The sequence below is a fragment of the Ursus arctos genome, unplaced genomic scaffold, assembly GCF_023065955.2.
Source record: "Ursus arctos isolate Adak ecotype North America unplaced genomic scaffold, UrsArc2.0 scaffold_19, whole genome shotgun sequence".
NCBI classification, from domain to species: Eukaryota; Metazoa; Chordata; class Mammalia; order Carnivora; family Ursidae; genus Ursus; species Ursus arctos.
The window spans coordinates 28,609,920-28,634,760 of NW_026622863.1; the positions used below are offsets into that span (position 1 = coordinate 28,609,920).

Sequence of the window (24,841 nt, forward strand, 5' to 3'; positions counted from 1 at the left end):
GCATGTGCAATGCTGCGAGCGCGCCGGTGGCTGCCCTTCCCCCACCTCCTGCCGCGAGTGGGTGACAGGGCCCCGGTCTCCGCGCGTCTTCGCCGACCTGCGCCGTGACCCAGACTGGCACTGAGCCACAAGTGGAGGCTGTGCCCCTCCAGGTATGAGGGGGGCTGCCATGCAGCTCCGCGGGGCCTGGGGGCCGAGGGGTAGGAGATGAGGGATGGGCTCCTGTCCGCGGGGGGGTGGGAGCCCAAACTTAGGCGACTCGCAGGCAGCGGTGACCCTCGGGGCGGCGTCGGGGGCCGCCCCGCGCTGTCTTCGGCGCGGGTCTGACAGGGCCCGCCTGGCCGGACGTGCGGGGGCGGAGACGGCGGCGAGGGAGGGCGGCGGCGAGGGCTCGCCTTCCTCCCTTTGTCAAGAGAAGCGCCGCCGACCGGCCGCAAGTGTCTCCTGCCGCGCGGGAGCGAGTCCGGAAGCCCGAGCGGGCGCGCGCGTGACCAGGCCCCGAGGGCGCGGGGCGAGGCCGGGGCGGGGCCGGACACACCTGGCGGCACCCGGAAGCCGCGTGCCGCGTGCCCGGGCCTCGCCAGGTGCAGGGAGGAATGAAAGCCCCGGCAAGTTACCTGACGCACACGGCGTGCCAACTGAGAGCTCTGACCGCTTTGCAAAAGCCGTTTTAGCCAGCTCTTCCTCTGACTCTTAGACCTAGCCTGTGACGCCGCTGGTTTCTCGGTTGCAACTGGAGGAAAAACGGAGGCTCACGTGGGTGGAATACCAGAGATCATACAGCTAGCCAGCACTTTGTGCGAGTGGCACATATTTTTTCATTTGCCTTTTGATTTCGCTCACAGTTTTGCCATGCAGGCGTTTTGAATCTCTCTGTAGTTGAATTTACTGCTCTTCTCTTGCATGACGTCCAGAAGCCTTGACCCCTTGGAGATTAGGCAAGTTGACTTATCATTCCCACTCTACTTTAGAATCAGTTGTATTAAAAAATCTGTACTTTTATTATGATCCTATTAATGGCTGCATTTAATTGGGGGGAATGGACTCCTTTATGATGTTGGGTCTTACTGTAGGGCTTCCCAGTGCTGAAGTCCTGTTTTGTTTTGTCCCCCTTAACGGCACTTTATAATCTTAATTACAAAAGTTTGTCATTTTTCTCAACTATTCTTATGTAGTGTTTGATTGCTTTTGAAGATGTAATCATTTTTCGATTATTTCATATTTTTTCTCTTGTTTTTGTTGATATTTTCCACTGTTCTTATTTTGCATACTTGGGATTTCTCCCCTTTTTGTTTTCGCGTCCTAAGTTATTGTAGCTAATGGTTATTTTTATTATTAAAGAATAACTTTTTAATATCTATAGCATCTGTAGTAGTGTCTCCTCTATCATTTTTGATACTGGTAATTAGTGTCCTCCGTTTTTTCTTTTTGGTCAGTTTGGCTAGAGGTTTTTCAATATTAATGATCTTTTCAAATAACCAGCTTTTGGTTTTATTGAATTTCTCTATTGTTTTTCTGTTTTGAGTTTTTTTTTTTTTAATTTCTGTGCTTACCTTTATTATTTCCTTCCTTATGTTTGTTTTGGGTTTAATTTCCTTTTCTTTTTTCTGATTTCTTAAGGTGGAAGCTGAGGTCATTGATGAAAATCTTTCTTCTTTTCGGATATAAATAATTTAATGCAATGTTTATTTTTTTATTTTTATTTTTAAAGATTTTATTTATTTGTCAGAGAGAGAGCACAAGCAGGGGGAGTGGTAGGCAGACAGAGGGAAAAGCAGTCTCCCCACTTATCAAGGAGCCCTATGTGGGACTCCATCCCAGGACCCTGGGATCATGACCGCAGCTGAAGGTAGATGCTTAACTGACTGAGCCATCCAGGTGTCCTTAATGCAATAGTTATAGTTAATTGTTTAATGCTGTATTACTACTTCAGCTATATCCCTCAAGTTTTAATATGTCGTGCTTTCATTTCCATTCAGTTCTATGGTTTTTTAAGCTTTTCTTGTGACTTTTAACCCCTTGGTTATTTAGAAGTCTGTTGTTTAATTTCCAAATATTTGGACGGAAGGAATTTTCAGATCTCTTTCTATTAATTGATTTCTAGTTTAATTCTCTTTCAAAGAATATACTTTGTTACAAATTTCAGTTCTTTAAAACTTGAGGTTTGTTTTTTGGCCAAGAATATGATCTATCTTAGGAATTTTTAATATGTACTTTAATGACTCTTGTACTGTTGGTGGTGGAGTCTTCTATAAATATGAAATGGGTCGGGGTGGTTGATAGTGTGGTTCAATTCTTTTGTATCCTTACTGGTTTTCTGTCTACCTGTTCTGTCACTGAGAAAAGAGTATTGAAGTCTCCACCTGTAATTGTGGATTTATCTATTTTTTTCTTTCAGTTCTATCAGTTTTTGCTTCTTGTATTTTGAAGTTCTTTTGTTAGGTACATATACATTTAGGATTGTTACCATCTTCTGGTCATTTGACACGTTTATCAGGTGTTACCTATCACAGTGACATAATGTAATATTCTCTCTCTTAATATTCTGAAGTCTACTCTGATATTAATATCACTCTAACTTTCTTTTGATTAGTATTTACAAAGCATATCTTTTTCATCCTTATACTGTTTTTAAAGATTTTATTTATTCATTCTAGAGAGAAAGAGCCTGTGGGGGAGGGGAGCACAGGGCAAGGGACAAGCAGATTCCATGCTGAGCATGGAGCCCCATGTGGGGCGTGATCTCAGGCCCCTGAGATCATGACCTGAGCCAAAACTAAGAGTCAGACACTTAACCAACTGAGCCACGCATCCTTTTACTTTTGATCTAGCTATGTTTTTATGTTTCAAACTGCTTATAAACAGCACATAGTTTGGCCTTGCTTTTTTTTCCGGTTTGACAACCTCTATCATTTCATTGGTGTATTTATACTAATTATCAGTGTGGTTTGATTAAAATCTTCTGTCCTGCAAGTTTTTTCTACTTGTCCTATTTGATCTTTGTCCCTATTTTCCTCTTTTTCTGACTACTTTTGGATTAGTGGGTACTTTTATAATTTCATTTTTTTTCTCTACTATTGGCTTATCACTTACACTTCTTAAAAAATTTTTTTGTGGTGGCTCCAGAGTTTACAATATACATCTGGAGTTAATCACAGTGGACCTTTAAGTAATATTATATTGTGTATGTATAAGATCCTTACCATGGTATACTCCCATCCTTACAATGGTATACTCCCAATTTCATCATCCCATCTTTTGTGCTGTTGTCATGTACTTTACTTTTACATATGCCATAAGCCCACAAAACTATTTTTTGACAAATCAGTTATCTTTTAGTTTGATTAAAAGTAAGAAAAAGTTTCCTTTAGAGTCATCTTTATTTTAACCATTCCCAGAGATCTTTATTTCTTTGTGTAGATCTAGGGTTTTTTCTAGTATCATATTCCTTCTACCCAAAGAACTACTTTAAGTATTTCTTGTAGTACAAGTCTACTGGTAATGAATTCTCTATGCTTTTGTTCAAAAAGGTTCTGATTTCAGTTTCATTTTTTGAAGGATGTATTTGCTGGTTATAGAATACTGGGTTGATAGTTGCCCCTCCCCTTCTTTAAGTACTTTAAAGATGTCACTGCATTATCTTCTGGCTTGTATAGTTACTAATGAGAAATAGCTGTGACTCTGTATCTTGGTCCTTTATATAATGTATCAGTTTTCCCTGTGGCTACTTTCAAGACTTTCTCTTTAACCTCAGTTTTCAGTGGTTTGAATATGATGTGTTGCATATGGTATGGTTTGGTATTTATCCTGTTTGGATAAATTATTGGAGCTTCTTGGGTCTATAGTTGGTATCATTCCTTTTTTTGGAAAGTTCTCTGTCGTTATGTATTCAAATACTACTTCTGTCCCATTCTCTCTTCTCGTCTTGGTATTCCAATGACATGTTTGTTAGGCTGTTTGATACTGTACTACAGCCTTTGGATTCTCTATTTATTTAATTTTTCATTCTACTCTGTGTTTCATTTTGGGTAATTTCTTTTTTTTTCTTTTAATAGTCTGTTTGTTGGTTTTGTTATGTTAGTCACCATGTAGTACATCATTAGTTTTTGAAGTAGTGTTCATGATTCATTGTTCCATGTAATATGTGCCCTTCTTAATATCCATCACTGGGCTAACCCATTCCCCCACCCCTCAGGGTAATTTCTTTTGACTTGTCTTCAGAATTACTGAAAATTTCCTCAGCTTTATGGAGTCTACTGTTGAACCTGTTGAAGGTATTCTTTCAACTCTGTTACTGTGCTTTCTGTCTTTCCTGTTAGATTTTTTTTTTTTTTTGCAGTTTTTATCTCAAATTTCCTATTTGATTACTAATGTCTTCCTTTTGCATTAAGGCTTTTAAAATATGAATCATAATTGTTTTAAATTCCCCATCTGATAATTTCATTAGTTGAAGCTTGTGTTGACTGCTCTGTCTCTTGATAGTGGGTTATCTTAGTCTTGCCTTTTCTGGTGTCTCAAAGTTTTTGATTGAAGGTGAGTGTTGTCAGCATGATCCTTTCTGTCCCTTCTCTTTTTTTTAAAGATTTATTTAGGTGTACCTGGGTGGCTAAGGCAGTTAAGCATCCAACTCTTGATTTTGGCTCAGGTTGTAATCTCAGGGTCATGAGATTGAGCCCTGCATAGGGCTCCATGCGCAGCTTGGAGTGTGTTTAGGATTCTCTCTCCCTCTGACCTTATGGCTTGTTCTCTCTTTCAAATAAATAAATAAATATTTTTAAAAAGAATTTATTTATTTTAGAGAGAGAGGCCATGAGTAGGGAAGGGGCAGAGGAAGAGAGAGAGAGTGAATCCTAAAGCAGACTCCTTCCTGAGCACAGAGCCCAACACAGGGCTCAGTCCCAGGACCCCGAGATCATGACCTGAGCCAAAATCAAGAGTTGGTTGCTCAACTGACTGAGCCACCCAGGCACCCCCTTTCTGTCCCTTCTGTAGAGGCAAGGGACTATCCCAGTAGGTGGTGTTTTCCCAAGTGATGTGTAAGGCTCTGTAAACAAGTCATTTTAGGGGTTCCAAGGCAGGTCAGATCATTAACAATATCTTCCTTTTTTTTTTTTCTTCCAGTTCTGCCTTCATAGTTCGCAGGCTTCACCCAAAAACCACAAAAAATGAACAAATCCCAGGTGAGTTGATTGTTTTTCCTAACTTTATTTCTCAGTGCATCTGAGGAAGTTTATAAGAACCCAGAAAATGAAATAGAAAGGCATAGATGAGTAAAACTCAAGGAAAATATAGTAAGAATGATTGATCAATTCCAGGAGCCAAAAAAGCAAACAAGTTATCTTGAATTGATTATGAGTGTCATCTCCTTGGTTCTCTGGTATTATGTCTGAATAAACTTTATGGACCTTCATATAGATGGTGTTTTGGACAACATCCCCAGACACAATGGGATTATCAGTTTGTCTCTGATTATCTTATATAGCATTCTTCACATGCAGGATTTTGTGTGTATTTTATTTTTTCAATCAGATTAGCATGATGCTAAAGAATTCAGTACATCTCTGGGTGTGTATTTAAATTCACCCCCAGCCTCCACAAGTACCACTGTCATTACTTTCTTGCGTAGCTTTCCAGAGTTTATGTGTACATATTTACACAAGTACAAATATGGATTATTATAAGACAGCATATTAATCATGCCAATTTGTTTATATGTGATTTTTTTAAAGATTATTTATTTGAGAGGGAGTGTGAGCGAGAGAGAGAACACAATCAGGGGGAATGGAAGAGGGAGAAACAGGCTCCCCACTGAGTAGGGAGCCTAATGTGGGGCTCTATCCCAGGGCCCCGGGATCATGACCCGAGCTGAAGGCTGGACGCTTAACCAGCTGAGCCACCAAGGCGCCCTATATGAGTTTTATTTTGGTTTTAATTAATAGACTTCATTTTTTTTAGAGCAGTTTGAGTTTACAGAAGATGTGAGCAAAAAATACGGAGTTCCCTCCTCCCACACAGTTTACCCTGTTATTAACATTTTGCATTAATGTGGTATACCTGTTACAATTCATGAGCCAATATGGATACTTTAATTAAAATCTATAGTTTACATTAAGATTCATTCTTGCTGTTGTACAGTCTGTGGATTTTTGACAAATATATGACAAGTATCCACCACTATAGTTTCCTAGAATAGTTTCCTGGCCTAAAAATCCCTTGTGTTCTTATCTATTCATCCTTCCCTCCCTCTCCCTGAGCCCCTGGAAAGCACTGATCTTTTTACTGTGTACATAGTTTTGCTTTTTCCAGAATGTCATATAGTTGGAATCATATGGTATATAACCATTAGTTTCTTTCACTTAGAAATATGCATTTGAGGTTCCTGTATATCTTTTCATGGCATGATAGATCATTTCTTTTTACCACTGAATATTCTGTTATATGGATGTACCGTCATTTATCCATCCATTCACCTATTGAATGGTTGCTTCCAAGTTTTGACAGTTATGACAGCTGCTACAAACATTCATGTGCTGGCGATAAAGTAACTTACTTGAGTAAGTACTAAGGAGTGTAATTGCTAGATCATGTGGTAAGGGTATGTTTAGTTTTGTAAGAAACTACCAAAGTGTCTTTCAAAGTGTCTGTGCCATTTTGCATTCCCACCAGCAGTGAATGGGAGAGTTCCTGTTGCTCCACATCCTTGCCAGCATTTGGTGCTGAATTTTTGGCCATTCTGATAGGTGTGTGCCAGTATTTCATTGTAATTTGCAATTCTTTTATGACATGAAGTTGAGCATCTTTTCATATGTTTATTGCCGTCTGTATATTTTCTTTGATGAGGTGTTTTTGAAGGTCTTTGGCCCATTTTTATTTTATTTTATTTTATTTCTTTTAAGATTTTATTTATTTATTTGACAGAGACAGCCAGCGAGAGAGGGAACACAAGCAGGGGGAGTGGGAGAGGAAGAAGCAGGCTCCCAGCAGAGGAGCCTGATGTGGGGCTCGATCCCAGGACTCTGGGATCACGCCCTGAGCCGAAGGCAGACACTTAACGACTGCACCACCCAGGCGCCCCTGGCCCATTTTTAAATCAGGCTGTTTGCTTTCATATTGTTGATTTTTAAGAGTTCTTTTATATATTTTGGATACTAGTCCTTTATCAGGTATATGTTTTGCAAAGATTTTCTGTCTGGCTTGTCTTTTCATTCTCTTGATTTTGTATTTTTATCACTCAATAACATATCTGAAGTCTTTCCATATCAGAACATTTTTTTTTAATTGTGTAATGTAACATATATACAGAGGAGTTTTTAAAGCATTGTAATACTCTTTATACATATTATAACAATGTGTATAATAAATGTGTATGCCTTAAAGAATAATAATAAAATGGGCACCCATGTGTCATACCCAAATTAAGGAATAGAACATTCTCTGGGGTACCTGGGTGGCTCAGTTGGTTAAGCGTCTGCCTTCACTCAGGTCATAATCCCAGGGTCCTGGAATCGAGCCCCACATCCGGCTCCCTGCTCAGCGGGGAGCCTCCTTCTCCCTCTCCTCCCTACTCGTGCTCTCTCTCACTATCTCTCTCTCTCTCTCTCAAATCAGTAAGTTAAAAAAAAAAAAAGAACATTCTCTGTTCCTTATGATACATTCTCTGTTTTAGTCCTCCTAGTAGATACCCACTATCTTGATATTTTTGTGAATTATTCCCCTGCTTTCTTTAAAGATATTACAGCTTATCTATATATATCCCTAATCAATGTAAAATTCAATTTTGAGAAACTGTAACTGGAATTTATATTACCATGTTTTGCATAATTTCCTTCTGATTGGTGAATTCTTTTCTTTTTCTTCCAGACATAAAGATCTAAAGATGTCCTTTTATGCACCCATGTTCTCTTTGCCGAGACTTGGGTGTTTGGGGGGGTTTTAAAATTTTTTATTGTATTTTAATTTAATAGTGTATATTAGTTTCAGAGGTAGAGTTCAGTGATTCATCAGTTGTGTATAACACCCAGTGCTCACGACATCATGTGCCCTCCTTAATGCCCATCACACAGTTACCCATCCCCTCACCCACCTCTCCTCCAGCAACCCTCAGTTTGTTTCCCATAGTTAAGAGTCTCTTATGGTTTGTCTCCCTCTCTGATTTCATCTTATTTTATTCTTCCCTCCCTTCCCCTGTGATCCTCTGTTTTGTTTCTTAAATTCCACATATGAGTGAAATCATATATGATCATTGTCTTTCTCTGATTGATTTATTTGGCTTAGCATAATACCCTCTAGTTCCATCCACGTGGTTAAAATGGTAAGATTTCGGTTTTCTTGATGGCTGAGTAATATTCCATTGAATAGATATACCACATCTTCTTTATCCATTCATCTGTTGATGGACATCTGGGCTCTTTCTATAGTTTGGATGTTGTGGACATTGCTGCTATAAACATTGGGGTGCAGGTGCCCCTTCACATTACTATATTTGTATCCTTTGGGTAAGTACGTTGTTAATCATTGTTTTTTTCAAGTTAAATTAGCCAAGGTTAACTAAAGAGATGTAACCACTCATGTGTTATTGATGATAGTCTAAAATGATACCACCTTACTGGGGAGCAGTATGGCAAAAATTATTAAGTAAGCATAAGTCTTGTTGTGTCTAGAAATTTTGCTGGTATTGCACAAAGGTTCCCAGGAGAAGATGAGCTGAATAGAGTCTCTGAGTCATAGTCTGGCTTCAGCTTTTCTGAGTTTCCAAAAATCCCATTTGGAGAAGTCATTGACAAGATCATGAGAAACATAGGAAAACATAGGGCTCACATGGTTGGGCCATCTCGCAGGTCAAAGTGTGGATCAGGTTTGAATGTCTGGTAGAAATATAATTAGAGCAAGTGGGTTGCTCTGTATTCTTTGCTTCTTAGCTCACTGGTCAACTGCCAACTCTCAGGAGTAGATCAAAGCAGAACACAAGAAGTGAGTGTCCTCATCTTATCCAAGGCAGCCTGGTGTGGAGGGAAGAAATAGATACCATTAGCACATGTTCAAAACAAGTCAAACCAAGTATGGATAAGAACCTGGGCCAGGCTCACCCAGGCATTCTACCCTCAGGTTAAAAAGGTGGTACAATGCAGTAGGCATCTTGTTTATGACAATCCTCAAAATGCCTGCTTTTGAATCACACTATTCCAATCTGTATGACAAGCAGTTTGGTATCAGTAGAGAATCTCTGCCATCCTGCTGTCTCTTTCAAACTTTTCCTAGGGATTTCCTTCAGCTCTGATATTGATAGTTTCTTTGCCCCTTCCCGTGTCTTTGTCCTGTTTGGGTTGCTATTGTATTATTGGAATGCATTCTCCAGTGTCTTCTTAAGAAAGGGTAGGTGAGAGATAAATTTTTTTAGATGTTGCATTTCTGAAAATGTCTTCATTCTTTTGTGATACTTGCTTGATAGATAGTATGAATGTGTATTTGTCCACTTGTTGCTTTAGTTCTGTCTGGTTTTGCTTAATGTAATTTGAAGCTGTGTTACTGAGTGCATGTGCATTTATGATTGTTGTGTCTTCCCGATGGATTTACCCTTCTATCATTTTGAATGCCCTTCTTTATCTGTGGTTATATAATTACAGCCATACCTTCCTTTTTATGATTAGTGCTTTTGTGGTATATTTTTTAGGTGGTTTCTGTAGGGATTACAACTTACATACTTTACTAATCTTTTTTTTTTTTTTTTTAAGATTTTATTTATTTATTTGACAGAGAGAGACAGCCAGCAAGAGAGGGAACACAAGCAGGGGGAGTGGGAGAGGAAGAAGCAGGCTCCTAGCAGAGCAGGGAGCCGTTGCGGGGCTTGATCCCAGGGTCCTGGGATCATGCCCTGAGCCTAAGGCAGATACCCAATGACTGAGCCACCCAGGCGCCCCTTTACTAATCATTTTGAATTAATACTGGACCACCTCAATATGATCCAGGAACAGTATACGTTATATTGCAGTGAATTCTTGCAGCTTTTGTTTATCTGTATATATGCCTTTATTTTACCTTTTTTAAAAAAGATTTTATTTATTCATTTGAGAGAGAGAGAGAGCATGCACACACAAGCAGAGGGGAGGTGCAGAGGCAGAGGGAGAAGCAGACTGCCCACTGAGCAGGGAGCCCGACGTGGGGTTTGATCCCAGGACCTGGAGATATGACCCGAGCCAACCATCTGAGCCACACAGGTGGTGCCCCTATTTTACCTTTATTTTGAAAAATACTTTCCCTGGGTATAGAATTCTAGGGTTTGAGTACTTTAAAGATGACATTCTAGGGGCACCTGAGTGGCTCAGTCGTTAAGCATCTGCCTTCGGCTCAGGGCATGATCCCAGAGTCCTAGGATCGAGCCCCACATCAGGCTCCTCCTCTGGGAGCCTGCTTCTTCCTCTCCCACTCCCCCTGCTTGTGTTCCCTCTCTCGCTGGCTGTCTCTGTCAAATAAATAAATAAAATCTTTAAATAAATAAATAAATAAATAAATAAATAAATAAATAAATAAATAAATAAGACATTCTGTTTTTGTCTCACTTCTGTGATTTCTATTAAGACATAAGTCTTCATTTTTTTGTTGTTGTTGTTCCCTGAAGGAAAAGGATCTTTTTCTTTAGGCCACTTTTGAGATCTTCTCTTTTTCTCTGGCACTCACCAGTTTGAGTATGATGTGTCTAGGTATGATTGTCTTTGCATTTATTCTGCTTGGGCTTTATTGAGTTTTTTAGATTTGTGGTTGATGCCATTACCATATTTGTAAAATTCTCAGCTATTATTCTTCAGATAATGTTTCTGTCCCTTTTTCCCTCCTCTTCTTGTGAGACTACACATTACTCTTTTTTGATTTTGCTTTCAGCATTTTAAGCAATAGTGCATTAGGTTTTTTGGCCATACCTCACATTTCGTATGTTTTGGGTTTTCCTCCATTTTTTTCCTCTATTAGTTTCGACATCATCTTATTGGCCTGCCTTCAAGTGCACAGTTCTTCTGCTGTGTCACGTCTGCTATTAAGTCTATACAATGAGTTTTTAATTTCAGTTAAAAACTACATTTTGTAGTTCTGTGATGTCCATTTGCTTCTCTTTTGTAGATTCCAGTTCTTTGTTGAAATAGTCCCATATTTTTATCTACATTATCCATCTTTTTCTCTGTATTTTTTTTTTCTGTTAGGTAAACTCTACCCTCAACATGGAGCTTGAACTCATGACCCCAAGATCAAGAGTCATATGCTCTACAGACTGAGCCAGCCAGGCGCCCCTCTCAGTATTCTTTTACATATTACTTTACAGTTAATCTGAAGTCTTAGGTAGTAATTCTAATCCATGGATTATCTCTACATATATACTGTTGACTGTTCATCTCTGTTTCTTGTCTTACCACTTCTTTTTCTGGTTTTTCACATATTTTCTAGTAGTTTTCGTTTACTTGGACACGTGTATAATACATAACTCCCTCTAAAGAGCGTTAAATTGTGTTTTGCCAATAACGTAACTACCTGGCAGAACAAAACTGTTGTCATCTACTAGTTCTCCTAGAGGCTTGCCCTGCCCACATATGAGGAACCACCCAGAGATGTCAGGTGAGTTTTTATGCAGAATTTTAGAGTCCCTTCTCTATGTCTTATCTTCATTACCTTGCCCCCAAATCTCAGTTGCTTTGCAGACCCATGTGCTAATTTCTTTTTTCTTCAATGTAGCAACAGTGCCACTTGCTGCTTGGGTTCTCTGTCTCTGGGCTACCGTTTGGAGAAAATACCTTTAGGGACATTTTTGCTGTATATAGAATTCAAGATCGATATTTTTTTTTTCAGCACTTTTATCATTATTGTGAATGTGGGACTCCCCTCACGTTCACTGTTCTTTCAATAATTGTAGCCCTGCAGTGGTTGCACTCCAATGCCTGCAAATTATTTTATATATTTGTCCAGCTTTTGTTGTTATTCTCTCTCAGAATTTTAAAGTGATTGCTTTTTAGTGTTGTAAGCATAAAGTCCAAAGGCCTTTCTGCTTATCAGAATGTGATCGTTCAGTTCTCTCCAGAAACTTGTAGGCTTTTCTCTTTGTACCCAGTGTTTTAAAATTTTCTGATGATTTGTTTAATTCCTGTTTGCATGATAGCTCATATTTTTTTCACCTTTTTTTGTTTGATTTTGTAAAGTGTGAAAATGCAGAGAAATACAAATAAAATTGTATTAGGGTTGAGCTACATGAAATGCAATATTTTTATGTCAAAACATTTGAATGGCATCAATTTCAGTATGGTTCAACCTAATAACTATTAACCTATTATAGTGTCCCGGTAGCCAAGACTTAACATCTTGGCTTATTTGCTTCAATGTATATACCATGTGTATATATGTAAGTTTTTTTATGTTACACAGTTCATATGTGAATTCTGTCTCTTACTCTTTCTCACTGTCCTGGTTCTGCTCTCCCTAGCAGGCTGTCACTCCTGGTATTAAGTCGCCTTTTCCTCAATGCTAAAATCCTCTTGACCAATAATGCTTGTCTCCTCACTTTAGAGGTAGCCAGTATTATAAGTTTTGTGCAGGTGGATCCACTTTTTTTTTCATACTTTTGTATGCATTAAATAGAATTTATAGAATTTGGGGGTTGTGGCTTATACATTTTTTTGGAATGCTGTTTTAATTTTTTGTTTATTGATTTTTCTGTGCCTTTTATTTTTTAAGCTTTGTTATTTAAGTTTGCCTCTTTTAAAAAGTATGTGGTTTTTTGGGTTTTTTTTAATTATCTGGGGGCATCTGGGTGGCACAGTTGCTGAAGTGCCAGGCGTCCGACTCTTGGTTTCAGCTCAGGTCATGATCTCAGTGGTGAGATGGAGCCCCATGCAGGACTCTGCACTCAATGTGGAGTCTACTTAGTTTCTCTTTCCATCGCCTCTGCCCCTCCCCCACCTCTGAAATAAATAAACCTTAAAAAAAAAACACCTTCTCTGAGGATCTTAACCTTTTATTAAATGTTTATTCTATTTTTGTTTTGATGACTGATTTTCTTCCTCTTGGCACTTGCAGCACTTTTCTTCTTCTACTGGTCTGTCAAAATATATGTCCGTTCTTTTTTTTTTTTTTTCCCTTAAGATTTTATGTATCTATTTATTTTAGAGAGAGAGTGGGGGAAGAATAGAGGGAGAGGGAGAAAGAGAGAATCTCAAGCAAATCTCAGGACTCTGAGATCATGACCTGAGCCAAAACCAATAGTTCGACACTTTATCAGTTGAGCCACCCAGGCGCCCCTATTTCCATTCTTTTAAAGGTTTAGCTTATTCTTCTGGTGCTTATATTTTAAACAAAGTTTAAGAAGTTAATCACAATTTGTATTTTCCCCTCAAACACAATACTCTCTCTCTGCTACAACTCCCAGATAGCTAGAATCCAAAAATGAGTTTCAGCTAATTATTTAACACCTCCTTCCCACATCCCATATATTACTTATTTTAACAACATATTTTGCTGACTTATTTGCTCCCTGATGCTTTTTGCATCCAACTGATTCTTGTTAGATTTAATTGTCTTTATGCTTCACATCATTTTATAGTAATAAAAATACCTAATACTTACCTGACATTATTTAGTAGCCATAATTTTAGGTCAGGTTGTTAAACTAATCCCCATGCGCCAAATAGCCTTTAGCCTTCTTTTTGTATGGCCCACAGCCGAGAGGCGTTTTTACACTTTTTTAATGACTAGGAAAAAATCAAAAGAATAGTATTTCATGGTATGAAAATTATATGAAATTCACATTTCAGTGTCCACGAATCAAGTTTTATCGGAACGCAGCAATGCCCATTTGTTTACGTATTTCCCATGCCTGCTGTCACAGTACAGGGCAGACTTGATTGGTTGTAGTTGAGACTACGTGTGGCCTGCAGAATCGAAAACATTTGCTACTTAGCTCTTTATAGAAAGTTTGCCAACTCATTTTCCAGTATCTTCAGCACTTTGAAGATACTCTGTTATTTTCTGGCTTACATTGTTTCTGTCAGCTATCGGTTTTATTGTGCCTATGTAGGTAGTGCGTCTTTTTTCCTCTGGGATTTTGAGCAGTTTTATAATGTAAATAAATGTGATTTTCTTTGTATTTGTTCTTCTTGGGGTTAATGGTATTCAGTGGTCTGATGTGTGAGCTGTTTTAGAAAATTCTAAACCATCTTCTCTTCAGGTATTGTTTTCGTTGCTTTTTGTCTCCTGTACTGGGACTCCAACTGCAAGTATATTAGGCCTTTTTAGTTTGTCCCGTGTGTCTTTTAGTCTTTTTGATGTGTTTCCCATCCTTTGTTCTTTCTCTGTTTGTCTAGGTTCCTTACTGACCTACCCAGTTTTCTCATCATCTTTTTAGATGTGTCTCACTTGCTGTTAAATCCAGTTACATATTTTTACAATGTCTTCTCTAACATTCTTTTTTTCCTGTTCAGTTTTACTCTGTGCTGCTCCTTTCTTTTGTGAGAGGTTATGTGGCCCATGACTTAGCCTGGGTGATGATGAGTCACACTGTATGTCTCTACTTACATTATGCTGAAAATGTGGAGATGATTTCACTTATGTTTACTCCATGAATGGAGTCATTATATCCAGGATGCTGAAAAGCTGACTAACCACTAGCAAAACTGATATCCATATACAAATATATTGTCCAATACAAATGCAGCCAGAATTGAATTAGGAATCATGTAGATTACAAACTGAATAAAAAGCATTTTTAATGAAGAGACAAGCATACTAGAGCATACATGACATCTCAGGAAAATGAGCAAGATATTAGGATTTTAGCAAATATTACCAAAATCTTTACATAATCTGAGTATGAACGATACAGAGGCTATGTTATTCTGGCTGGTTACTTAGGATGTTGCTATAGGAATTACGTGGCATGTCTCTTCAGGAAAAAGATAATGAAAAACAAAGTTGAATACTCCATTCAATTTAGCATTATTTTGTTTGTGCCTAACGTATACTCATGTACTTTGTGCTAGAAGGAATATAAAGATGATCAAGATATGATTTCTGGTCTAAAAAATTATAGCATCTAGTGGGGAGAGTGGAAGGAATAAGACACATTTAACAGGGGCGTCTGGGTGGCTCAGTCCAGTCGGTTAAGCGTCTGCCTTCGGCTCAGGTCATGATCGGATCGAGCCCCACATCGGGCTCCCTGCTCTGTGGGGAGCCTGCTTCTCCCTCTGCCTGCTGCTCTCACTGCTTGTACTCTCTCTCTGTCAAATAAATAAAGTCTTTAAAAAAAAAAAAAAAAGACACATTTAACAAAAGAAAGCAAGGCAACATTTCCACAAGAGACAGAAACAAAATACCCCAGGGTTTAAAACCAAGCAGGGACTCAAAATATGGAAGGATCACATTTAAGTGATCTCAGATGTGATCTTACAGGAAAGACCTTTGCATGGAGAGGACAGCCATGGGAAAGAGGGATGGAAAAGAAATTTGAATGATGAATACTGAGCTAGTCATTGTTCATTAGTTTTCAGTAGATAATGAATGATTGTGTCTGTTCGAGATAATCGTGTACTAGAGCTATTCTTTAGAAAAATGATGTTAGGTTTAGAATGTGGGGTAGATGAGAATAAGGGGAGACATAAAATAAGAAGAGGCTTTTGTAATAATTGGGGTGGCAGTGGAAACAGTCAGCAAAGGAAAGACTTGAGGGGTTCTCTAGCTTGCTGATCAGGGTGATGACCAGTCTTGCTCTTTGTGTCCCTAGTACTTAGGCCCTTGGAATTTCCTACTGATCCTGTTTTTTGAACTTTAATTTCAGAAGTGATCTGATAATAGGAATAAATATTTACTACTGGGAAAATGTTGGCTCTATGATTGTTGACCCTCCAGGACCTTGATCTCAGGCATGACCAACCACCTGCATTCTCTGCTCCCATGCCAAGTGGCTAGAGAATCGTAGAAGATGTCATGAAATAATGCTGATGAGGCTACCTGCAAATTTGTGCAGTACAACTAGGTCATTTGTAGTACTCAGACCTTTATGTCATTTGTTTTCTTAGAACTTTTCCCAAGGCTAAGAGTTATGAATGCGAGATGGTGGGAAGTCAGTAGGGCAAGGGTTTTAAAGCTGGTGACAAGTGTAATCTAGATTTTTTTTTTTTTTAAGATTTTATTTATTTATTTGACAGAGAGACAGCCAGCGAGAGAGGGAACACAGCAGGGGGAGTGGGAGAGGAAGAAACAGGCTCCCAGCATAGGAGCCCGACGTGGGGCTCGATCCCAGAACGCCGGGATCACACCCTGGGCCGAAGGCAGACGCTTAACAACTGAGCCACCCAGGCGCCCCTGTAATCTAGATTTTGGAGCTGTGGAATCTTACAGGGGCATTGACAGTTGGGAAGAATCACAAAGGCCTAAGGAATCAAAGGTCATAACTGAAGATGAAAGATAATGTAGATTCAGAATAGAGAGAATGTGAATAGGTTATAGAAGATTCTTGCACTCAAAAGTAAATTGGGAGGTGACAGTTTAGATGTTATAGACAGTCCCCAGCATAAGATTGTTTAGCTTATGATTTGTTTACTTTACAGTGTTGCACATTCAGTAGAAACTGTACTTGGAATTTTGAACTTTTCTTGGGTTAACAGTATGTGGTAGGATATTCTTGTGATGCTGGGCAGCGGCAGCAAACCGCAGCTCCCAGTCAGCCACACCATCAAGAAGGTAAAGAGCCAGTACACTTAACACCGTTCTGTACCCATACAGCCATTCTGCTTATCACTGCTTGTCATTTTCAGTATTGAGTTTAATACATTACATGAAATATTCAACACTTTGTTATAAAATAAACAGGCTTTGAGTTAGATGATTTTGCCTACATGTCAGCTAATGTCCGTGTTCGGAGCATGTTTAAGGTAGGCTAGGTACGTTGTTCAGTGGGTTAGGGGTACTACATGCATTTTCACCTTATGATGTTTCCACATTATGACGGGTTTATCAGGATGTAACCCCATCATAAGTCAAGGAAGATCTAACAGTTTGAAGAGTTGATTAAGGGGTATTAAAAAATGGTCTGCTCTGGATGTCAAATAGGCTGGGCACATCTCTACTCACGGCCATGGGCTTTCTCCCCGGAACACCAAATTAATTCCGATGGAAACTATACTATATTGACAAAAGTCTTTGAAGTCAGTCATGCCTGACATCCCTTTTAATACTATGGTATCAGAATTTTGTTTTATCAACAGTTTTTTTGAGTTTTTTGTTAGAGAGTATGGAAAACAGCACTGTGAGGAAAAAGATACAGAGTATTTTCACACTTGATATTGGAGTCATTTCTAAATTCTCGTAACTTGAGGGCGCCTGGATGACTCAGTCAGTTAAGTGTCTGCCTTCGGCTCAGGTCATGATCCCGGGGTCCTGGGACTGAGTTCCGCAGCGGGCTACCTGCTCAGCGGGAAGTCCGCTTCTCCCTCTGCGCCTCCGTCTGCTTGTGCTCTCTTGGTTGCGTGCGTGCCCGCTCGCGCGCGCGCGCTCTCTCTCTCTCTCTCACTCTCATAATCTTTAAAAAAACAAAAACAAAAACAAATTTTTTTTTAAATATTTTTTTTATTATGTTAGTCACCATACAGTACATCCCTAGTTTTTGATGTAAAGTTCCATGATTCATTACTTGCGTATAACACCCAGTGCTCCATGCAATACGTGCCCTCCTTACTACCCATCACCGGTCTATCCCATTCCCCCACACCCCGAAGCCCTCAGTTGAAGAAGAAAGGGGGGGTAAACAGAAGGGGGAATGAACCATGAGAGACTATAGACTCTGGGAAACAAACTTGTTTAAAAAATAAATTATTGTAACTTGAGTCAAAGTACTGTGCCACAGGTTTATCCCCCTTGTTGGTCTGGCAGCCATACAAAAGTTCTTAATGTACCTATCATTTGGCCAAGTGGATGTAGATAAATAAAATCCAGGTAGCCACCATTCAGGCCAAGAAATAGAAATTAGCCAGGTTTCTTGGAGCTCTTGTGAAATCCTCCCTGTGTAGCTGGAATTAGTTCATTTTCATTGCTTTATAGGACTCCCTTGTTTTAATAGACCACAAAAAAATCAATCTATTGATGAATGTTTTTCCAGCTTTGGGCTCTTAATGTAAAATGTGACTGTGAACATTTTTTTCATTTTTTATTGAGGTATGACATGGAGGATTATTAGTTTCATGTATACGGTGTAATGATTTGATATGGGTATATATTGCTAAATGATCACCACCATGAGTCTGATAAACATCCATTACCACATGTTAGTTTTTTTCCTTGTGATGAGAACTTAGCAACTTTCGATATGCAATACAGTATCGTTACCTGTAGTCACCATCCTGCACATCACATCCCCACATCTTGTCTTATAATTGGACGTTGGTACCTTTTGACCTCCCTTCCCCTATTTTGCCCACTCCCCACCTTCCACTCTGGAAACCAGTCTGTTCTCTGTATCTATGAGCTTGATTGTTTGGGGGTTTAGTTTCCACATAGAGGTGAGATGATATAGTATTTGTCTTTCTGACTTATTTTGCTTAGAATGATACCCTTAAGATCCATCCGTGTTTTCACAAGTGACCAGATTTTCTCTCTTAATGTCTGAGTAAATAGTCCATTGTATATATATATATATGCCACATTTCCTTTTCCACTTGTCAATCCTTGGACTCGTAGGTTGTTTCCATTCTTGGGTATTGTAAATAAGGCTGCAGTGAATGTGGGAGTGCATTTATCTTTTTTTTTTTTTAATATTTATTTTTGTGAGAGTGCGTGCACGATTGGGGGGGATGGGCACAGGGAGAAGCAGACTCCCCGCCGAGCAGGGAACCCAATGCTGGACTCCATCCCAGGACCCTGAGATCATGAGGTGAGCCAAAGGCAAACACTTAACCACCTGAGCCACCCAGGCGCCCTGCATGTATCTTTTCAAGTTAGTGTTTTTTGTTTTCTTTGGATAAATACCCAGAGGTGGAGTTGCTGGATCATGTGGTAGTTCTGTTTTTTGAGGCAGCTTCATACTGTGTTCCTTCGTGGCTGTACCAGTTTACCTCTCCACCAGCAGTGCACAAGAGTTCCCTTTTTTCCACATCCTCGCCAACGTTTATTCCTTATCTTTTTGATAGCAGCCATTCTAACAGGTATGAGGTAATATCTCAGTGTGGTTTTGATGTGCATTTCTCTGACGATTAGTGATGTGTTGAGTGATCTTCTCATGTACCTGTTGGCCATATGTAGGTCCCTTTGGAAAAATGTTCAGATCTTCTGCCCATTTTTTAATTGGATAATTTTGCTTTTGAGCTCTGAGTTCTTTGTATATCTTGGATATTAACCCCTTCTCAGATGATTTGCAAGTATTTTATCCCATTCAGTAGGTTGCCTTTGCATTTTGTTGGTTTTCTTTCTGTGCAGAAGCTTTTCAGTTTGATGTAGTTCCACTTGTTTATTTTTTGATTTTCTGCCATTTTTATCGGTTGGATATGGTAGAGAGATCTGTTATGTCTGACATGTTGTCTTAAAACTGGAAGTTCATCGGGGCGCCTGGGTGGCACAGTGGTTAAGCATCTGCCTTCGGCTCAGGGCGTGATCCCGGCGTTCTGGGATCGAGCCCCACATCAGGCTCCTCTACTGGGAGCCTGCTTCTTCCTTTCCCACTCCCCCTGCTTGTGTTCCCTCTCTCACTGGCTGTCTGTCAAATAAATAAAATCTTTAAAAAAAAAAACAAAAAAACTGGAAGTTCATCTTCTGCCTTTAAATATTTAAACCTTTAATAAACTCTTTAGTATCATCTGGTTTGATACCACAGAACCACCTATATGAGCATCTCTGCACTGGTAACAGTAAGTACTGTGTATTTATGTGTTTCCCTGTACGCATTTTCAGAGAACAGTGACTAGATGTCTGTCAAATATGGTAGTGCCAGAGGTATAGGGGAATGTAAATTAATGCTTTAACTATTTTAAAAATATTTTTTTGGAAACATAAAACCCTGAAGATGTATAGTTGGTGTTCTCTATACATTTTCATGGTGAATGACTTTTGTAACAAGGTAGGAATAAGTTTTCACATATCCTTTCTACATGATCAAATGTTGGTCATTTCAGAATGAATAGCAATATGCCATTTCAGGGATCTGTTTCATTCACGGATGTGACTGTGGACTTCACTCAGGAGGAATGGGAGCAGCTGGACCCCTCCCAGAGGATCCTGTACATGGATGTGATGCTGGAGAACTACAGCAACTTACTGTCAGTGGGTAAGGGCCTCTTTCGGGTGTAGCTCAGTGTTTGCCTGCCCTCTGTGTACGTGCTCCGTTACCGGAAATTCTCAGCTGCTGAATTAGGGAGTGGTTTTGGCCTTGAGCTTCAGTTGTTAAAGCTGAGCGTGCAGACTCACAGGTTCTACCTTCTTTATTTTGGGGATTTCTGAAGTCCAAGCAGTTAGGAGCTATGTTCCATTAGCAAGTTATCTGATATTATCAAACCAGATGTGATTTTCAGGCAACAGGAAGAGAAGTATTGATAGCATATTAACAATTGCCAGTTCACAATTTTCTAGGGAAGATGGCAGAAGAGGGAAGGAGAATCAGAAGCCACTGGAAGTAATATCCTAGGGATTATGAATGGGTTGAAATATTTCAAAATATTTTGAAGAATCAGTTTTCATGTCCCCAAACATTTAGAGATGGTCAAGACCAGATGACCTATATCCCTCAGATCTCAGAATCATACCTCCAACTATCAGTCTGTCCCTGCTTAACTTTTTTCCTGTTTAACTTTTTTGTTTTTCCCTCACACTTATTTGCCTCACCTGTCCTAAACTTTTCTGATTAGTATTCTCAATTTGTCAGAATGGTGACTTTGATATTTTAGGTCATGGAATTGGTAAAATAGCCTTAAGGGGAGAAAAAAAATCTTTAAGTGTGATGTCTTTGTCCTAGACACAATGGCAGCAGGATCACAAGAGTCAGGAGTAACCAGGAACACACAGATGAAAAGAAAGGTTATTAAAGGTCTAGGTCAAGGTTGGATCTGTTCCTTAAGATTTCTTTCAAATAAAAGCAGGGACAAGACTGGTTTAGAGAAGAAATTCAACATATTAGGAGAAAAATATTTCAGTAGAAAAAAGGAGTGAAACAAATGATTCTGTCACAAGAATCTTGGACCCTTGGCTTAATTTTCTTATTTCCCACAAAATAGGAGTTCTGTATCTTGTCCTCCGCTTGCAAAAGTCATACTTTAGAGATTTGGATCTTGGCAATAGGATCAGCTATGCGGACCTGTGAGAAGTGTTGATTTGAGGAAGTTGTTTGGCAGAGATGAGCAGACCATAGTCATTCAGAGCCTAAGAGGTAGTTGCTAAACTCACGTCAGCCTAGGCTTTTTTCCTTTAACATCTTCATCTTCTTGTTTTCTTGGTCTCTGCTGTTCGCTGTTCTTGAGGACAATTCTGAATCTCCTTTGTCCCCAGACTTGCTTGCCAGCATTCCCACATCATTTGTGCCCTGTTTGCTGTCCTCTGTTTTTTTATTTCACCTTTTAGGGCCATTTTGTAATCTAGCAATGCTACTTTCGTCCATTGTCAGTTTCCACTTTTTTTGCCAAGGGCTTTTTTTTGTCTTTCAAAGTTTAAGAACTAGGCAAAATTTGCATTGGAGACTTACTAATAAATACTGGAAGACTGGATCCCACACGGTAGAGGCAGCCCCACAATATAACTTTGTGGAGGCTTCATATTCTGTAACATCATAGGGAAGGGGCTGACAGAGCGTGTCTCATGTGCTCTCTCCTAGAGGTGTGGAAGGCCGACGACCAGGTGGAGAGGGACCGCAGCAATCCAGATGAGCAGGCGAGGCCGTTTATCATATTCAAGAACCAAACCCCAATTGAGGAAAGAGGTAATCTCTTTGGAAAAACATTTAATCTGAGCACAGATTTCGTTTCTTTAAGGCAAGTACCCTATAAATACGACTTATATGAAAAAACTTTGAAATCGAATTCAGACTTACTTAATAGTAATAGAAACTACATAAGAAAGAGAGCTGATGAGTGTAACGGATTTGGAAAAGCACTCCTCTATCTGAAGCAAGAGAAAGCCCATAATGGATTAGAATACTCTGAATATAGCAAAAGCGGAAAAGTCTTTAAAGAAGCCATTTTTAAACATCAGAAAATAAGAAATTTGGTACAACCTTTTATTTGTAATTACTGTGACAAGGCTTTCTCCTTTAAGTCACTCCTCATTAGTCACAAGAGAATACACACTGGAGAAAAACCTTATGAATGTAATGTATGTAAGAAAACCTTCTCTCATAAGGCAAACCTCATTAAACATCAAAGAATTCATACGGGGGAGAAACCCTTTGAATGTATTGAATGCGGAAAAGCTTTCACCCACCAGTCAAACCTCATCGTACACCAGAGAGCACATATGGAGAAGAAGCCCTATGAATGCAGTGATTGTGGCAAGACATTTGCCCAGAAATTTGAACTTACTACACACCAGAGAATTCATACGGGAGAACGACCCTATGAGTGTAATGAATGCGCAAAAACCTTCTTCAAGAAATCCAACCTCATTATACATCAGAAAATTCACACGGGGGAGAAACGCTATGAGTGCAGTGAATGTGGGAAGTCCTTTATCCAGAACTCACAACTGATTATACACATGAGAACTCATACGGGAGAGAAACCTTATGAATGTACTGAATGTGGCAAAACGTTCAGCCAGAGGTCAACCCTTAGATTACATTTGCGAATCCATACAGGAGAAAAACCATATGAGTGTGCTGAATGTGGGAAGGCCTTCAGTAGGAAATCCCGGCTCAGTGTCCATCAGAGAGTTCACCTGGGGGAAAAGCCCTGAGAATGCAGCCAGCCAGGACTGTGGAAAACCCTTCCACCCCAACCCTTCCTGTGGGGGAGAAACTGCACGAAGGTACTGAAGGCACGTGGAAATTCACAGTGAGATACAATCCATCACATCGGAAAACATGTAAAAACAGGGTCCCCTCAGAACACTGTCGTACCCAAAGTGAGAGATGACGCCCAGCTAAAGAATATATATCAGCACATATCCAACTCTAAATAGAAATGCTTAATGGTATTACCGTGAGCTTGTTAAAATCTTGAATGACTCAAGAATGAAATATTCTGGGCAGCAGCATAAAGGATCAGTCAGTACCTTAGGAATTTAGTGGTTCTGTGTGATCCTATCTTAGACCTACACATGTACATTTAACACAGTCACTGGGAGTTTGAAATTCTTGTCCTCTGACAGTTGGGGCACGAATAAGATTTTCCATGCTGAACATCATGTGTTTTTCAGTACCTTTCCCAAGCCGGTATGCATTCCACATGAAATAGGTAACCGTTCAGGGGGCGTGTGGCCTCTGTTGTCTCCTGCTGCTCGCTGACGTAGAGAGTCGGTCTGACCATCGTTATTCCGCTGCCTCTTCAGTAAATAGAAGACAATGTTGGAGTTTTAACTTGCTTCTGGGGTTGCTAGAAGCATTCTTCACGTCAGTCTGTGAGTGAGTGAGAATGCAGAGGGGATTTAGCGAGTGAAAGAGCACGGCGGGCCGATGGGCGCTCAGTACGCACCCCAGCCGAAGAGGGCCCGTCTCTAGTGCACAGTCACTTTGCAGTGGGGTGTTACCTACGAATGCATGTCTTTTAACATAGTGTATAACCCAGAAACTACTCGTACTTTTATTTGTGTGTTTCCCTATTTCTCTTAATATTTTATGAATTGTCTTACAAAAAAGTAGGATGTGTATGTGGTTCACAAATGTTACATTTTAGAGACTTTAGAGAAAAAATTTAAGAAACTGTCAGTAAATGTCTTACTGCTTTTTAAAATGTCCATGTGCACAACACACTTTAGAAATGCGTTTTTGCCACATTCTGTTTAAAGGAGGCATTTCCACTCCCTGAGTTTCACTGTCATCAACCCAAAGCATCTCCCTTTGGAACTCGAGTAAAAGTTAAGCTTTTCCTTTAAAGGTTCACAAACACCTTAGAAGTTAGGCTTTTCAGTGATCTCTCCAGATGTTTAACAATTAACCTTAAAAAAAAAAAAAAGCTTTTTGCATAACTCAGAGGCAAACCATCTTACTATTGATTTCATATTCCCAAGTTTCTCTCCTGATCAGTCATAAATCACACACTAGATTTGTCACTGGCAACTGTAACTGGCCTTTTTCCTTGTTTCTGAATGTCATTGATGTGCTGTGACTATATGAATGGGAGTGACTTTCTGAATAGGTTAACCAGAACATCTATAGTCCAGTAAGTCTTTGTCTAAATTGTCATCTTGTCTCCTACAAGCAAGGAAGCAAGGGAAAGATTCATCTCATACACTGCTGTTAGACATGTGTAAAGTGTGACTCTTAACATTAAGAATACACATACCCTTTAATCCAGGAATCTCACTCCTGGGAATCTATCCCTAAGAAAAAAGTAAAGTGCCAGTACTTAAGATTATATGTTTATCAATGTATATTGTATTTTTTGATAAGGACAAAAATGGAAACAATGTATGACCATCAGTAAGAGAATGATTAAACTGCAGGCAAAATATACCATGGTTGGATGGTATTCCATGGAAAAGAATGTGTAGGAGCAAATACCTCCAGGTCAAATGAGAAGGGGGCGGGGGAAGAGGGGAGAGAAAGTTTGTGTGTGTGCGCCACATTTTTAAAATAAAGATCTAAGAACATGTGTATTTGTATGATTTTATGGTCCTGGATAATAAAATTCTATATGAAAAAATATAATTATCATTAAGTCTAATGGAAAATGTGTCATGCATTCCT

The 24,841-nt window shown here is 39.5% G+C and overlaps 1 protein-coding gene and 2 long non-coding RNA genes across 9 annotated transcripts in view; 1 reads left to right on the top strand and 2 right to left on the bottom strand.

The window, feature by feature from the left end:
• On the top strand, window positions 1–24,744 carry ZFP1 (ZFP1 zinc finger protein). 6 transcript variants are annotated; one of them, XM_048223772.2, is made up of 5 exons: window positions 33–152; window positions 846–938; window positions 5,122–5,180; window positions 20,152–20,278; window positions 21,815–24,744. In XM_048223772.2, exons 3-5 carry the CDS (start codon window positions 5,166–5,168, stop codon window positions 22,888–22,890), a joined length of 1,218 nt encoding a protein of 405 aa, XP_048079729.1. In that variant the 5' UTR covers window positions 33–152; window positions 846–938; window positions 5,122–5,165; the 3' UTR covers window positions 22,891–24,744. The 6 variants fall into 6 exon arrangements, with proteins under 6 accessions (XP_026351023.1, XP_048079729.1, XP_048079730.1 ...); XM_048223773.2 differs by having other exon boundaries at window positions 52–152; window positions 20,194–20,278; XM_026495238.4 differs by lacking the exon at window positions 846–938 and having other exon boundaries at window positions 1–152.
• Window positions 7,252–17,608, bottom strand: LOC130544119 (uncharacterized). The gene is made up of 3 exons (XR_008960112.1): window positions 17,431–17,608; window positions 13,597–13,721; window positions 7,252–8,999 (listed from the first exon to the last, which is right to left on the bottom strand). It is a non-coding gene; the product is annotated as an uncharacterized LOC130544119 (long non-coding RNA).
• Window positions 22,203–24,841, bottom strand: part of LOC113252498 (uncharacterized) — a 16,678-nt gene continuing 14,039 nt past the window's right edge. For both annotated transcript variants that reach the window (XR_007191023.2, XR_006409033.3), the window contains one exon: window positions 22,203–23,551. This is a non-coding gene — a long non-coding RNA (uncharacterized LOC113252498). The remainder of the gene's footprint in view (window positions 23,552–24,841) is intronic.

Excerpts from the sequence above, each read along its gene's own strand:
- ZFP1 (XM_026495237.4), top strand. The coding sequence starts at position 20,128 with ATGAATAGCAATATGCCATTTCAGGGATCTGTTTCATTCACGGATGTG. Across the intron at positions 20,279-21,814 it reads CAGCAACTTACTGTCAGTGG|AGGTGTGGAAGGCCGACGAC; the intron begins GTAAGGGCCTCT and ends GCTCTCTCCTAG.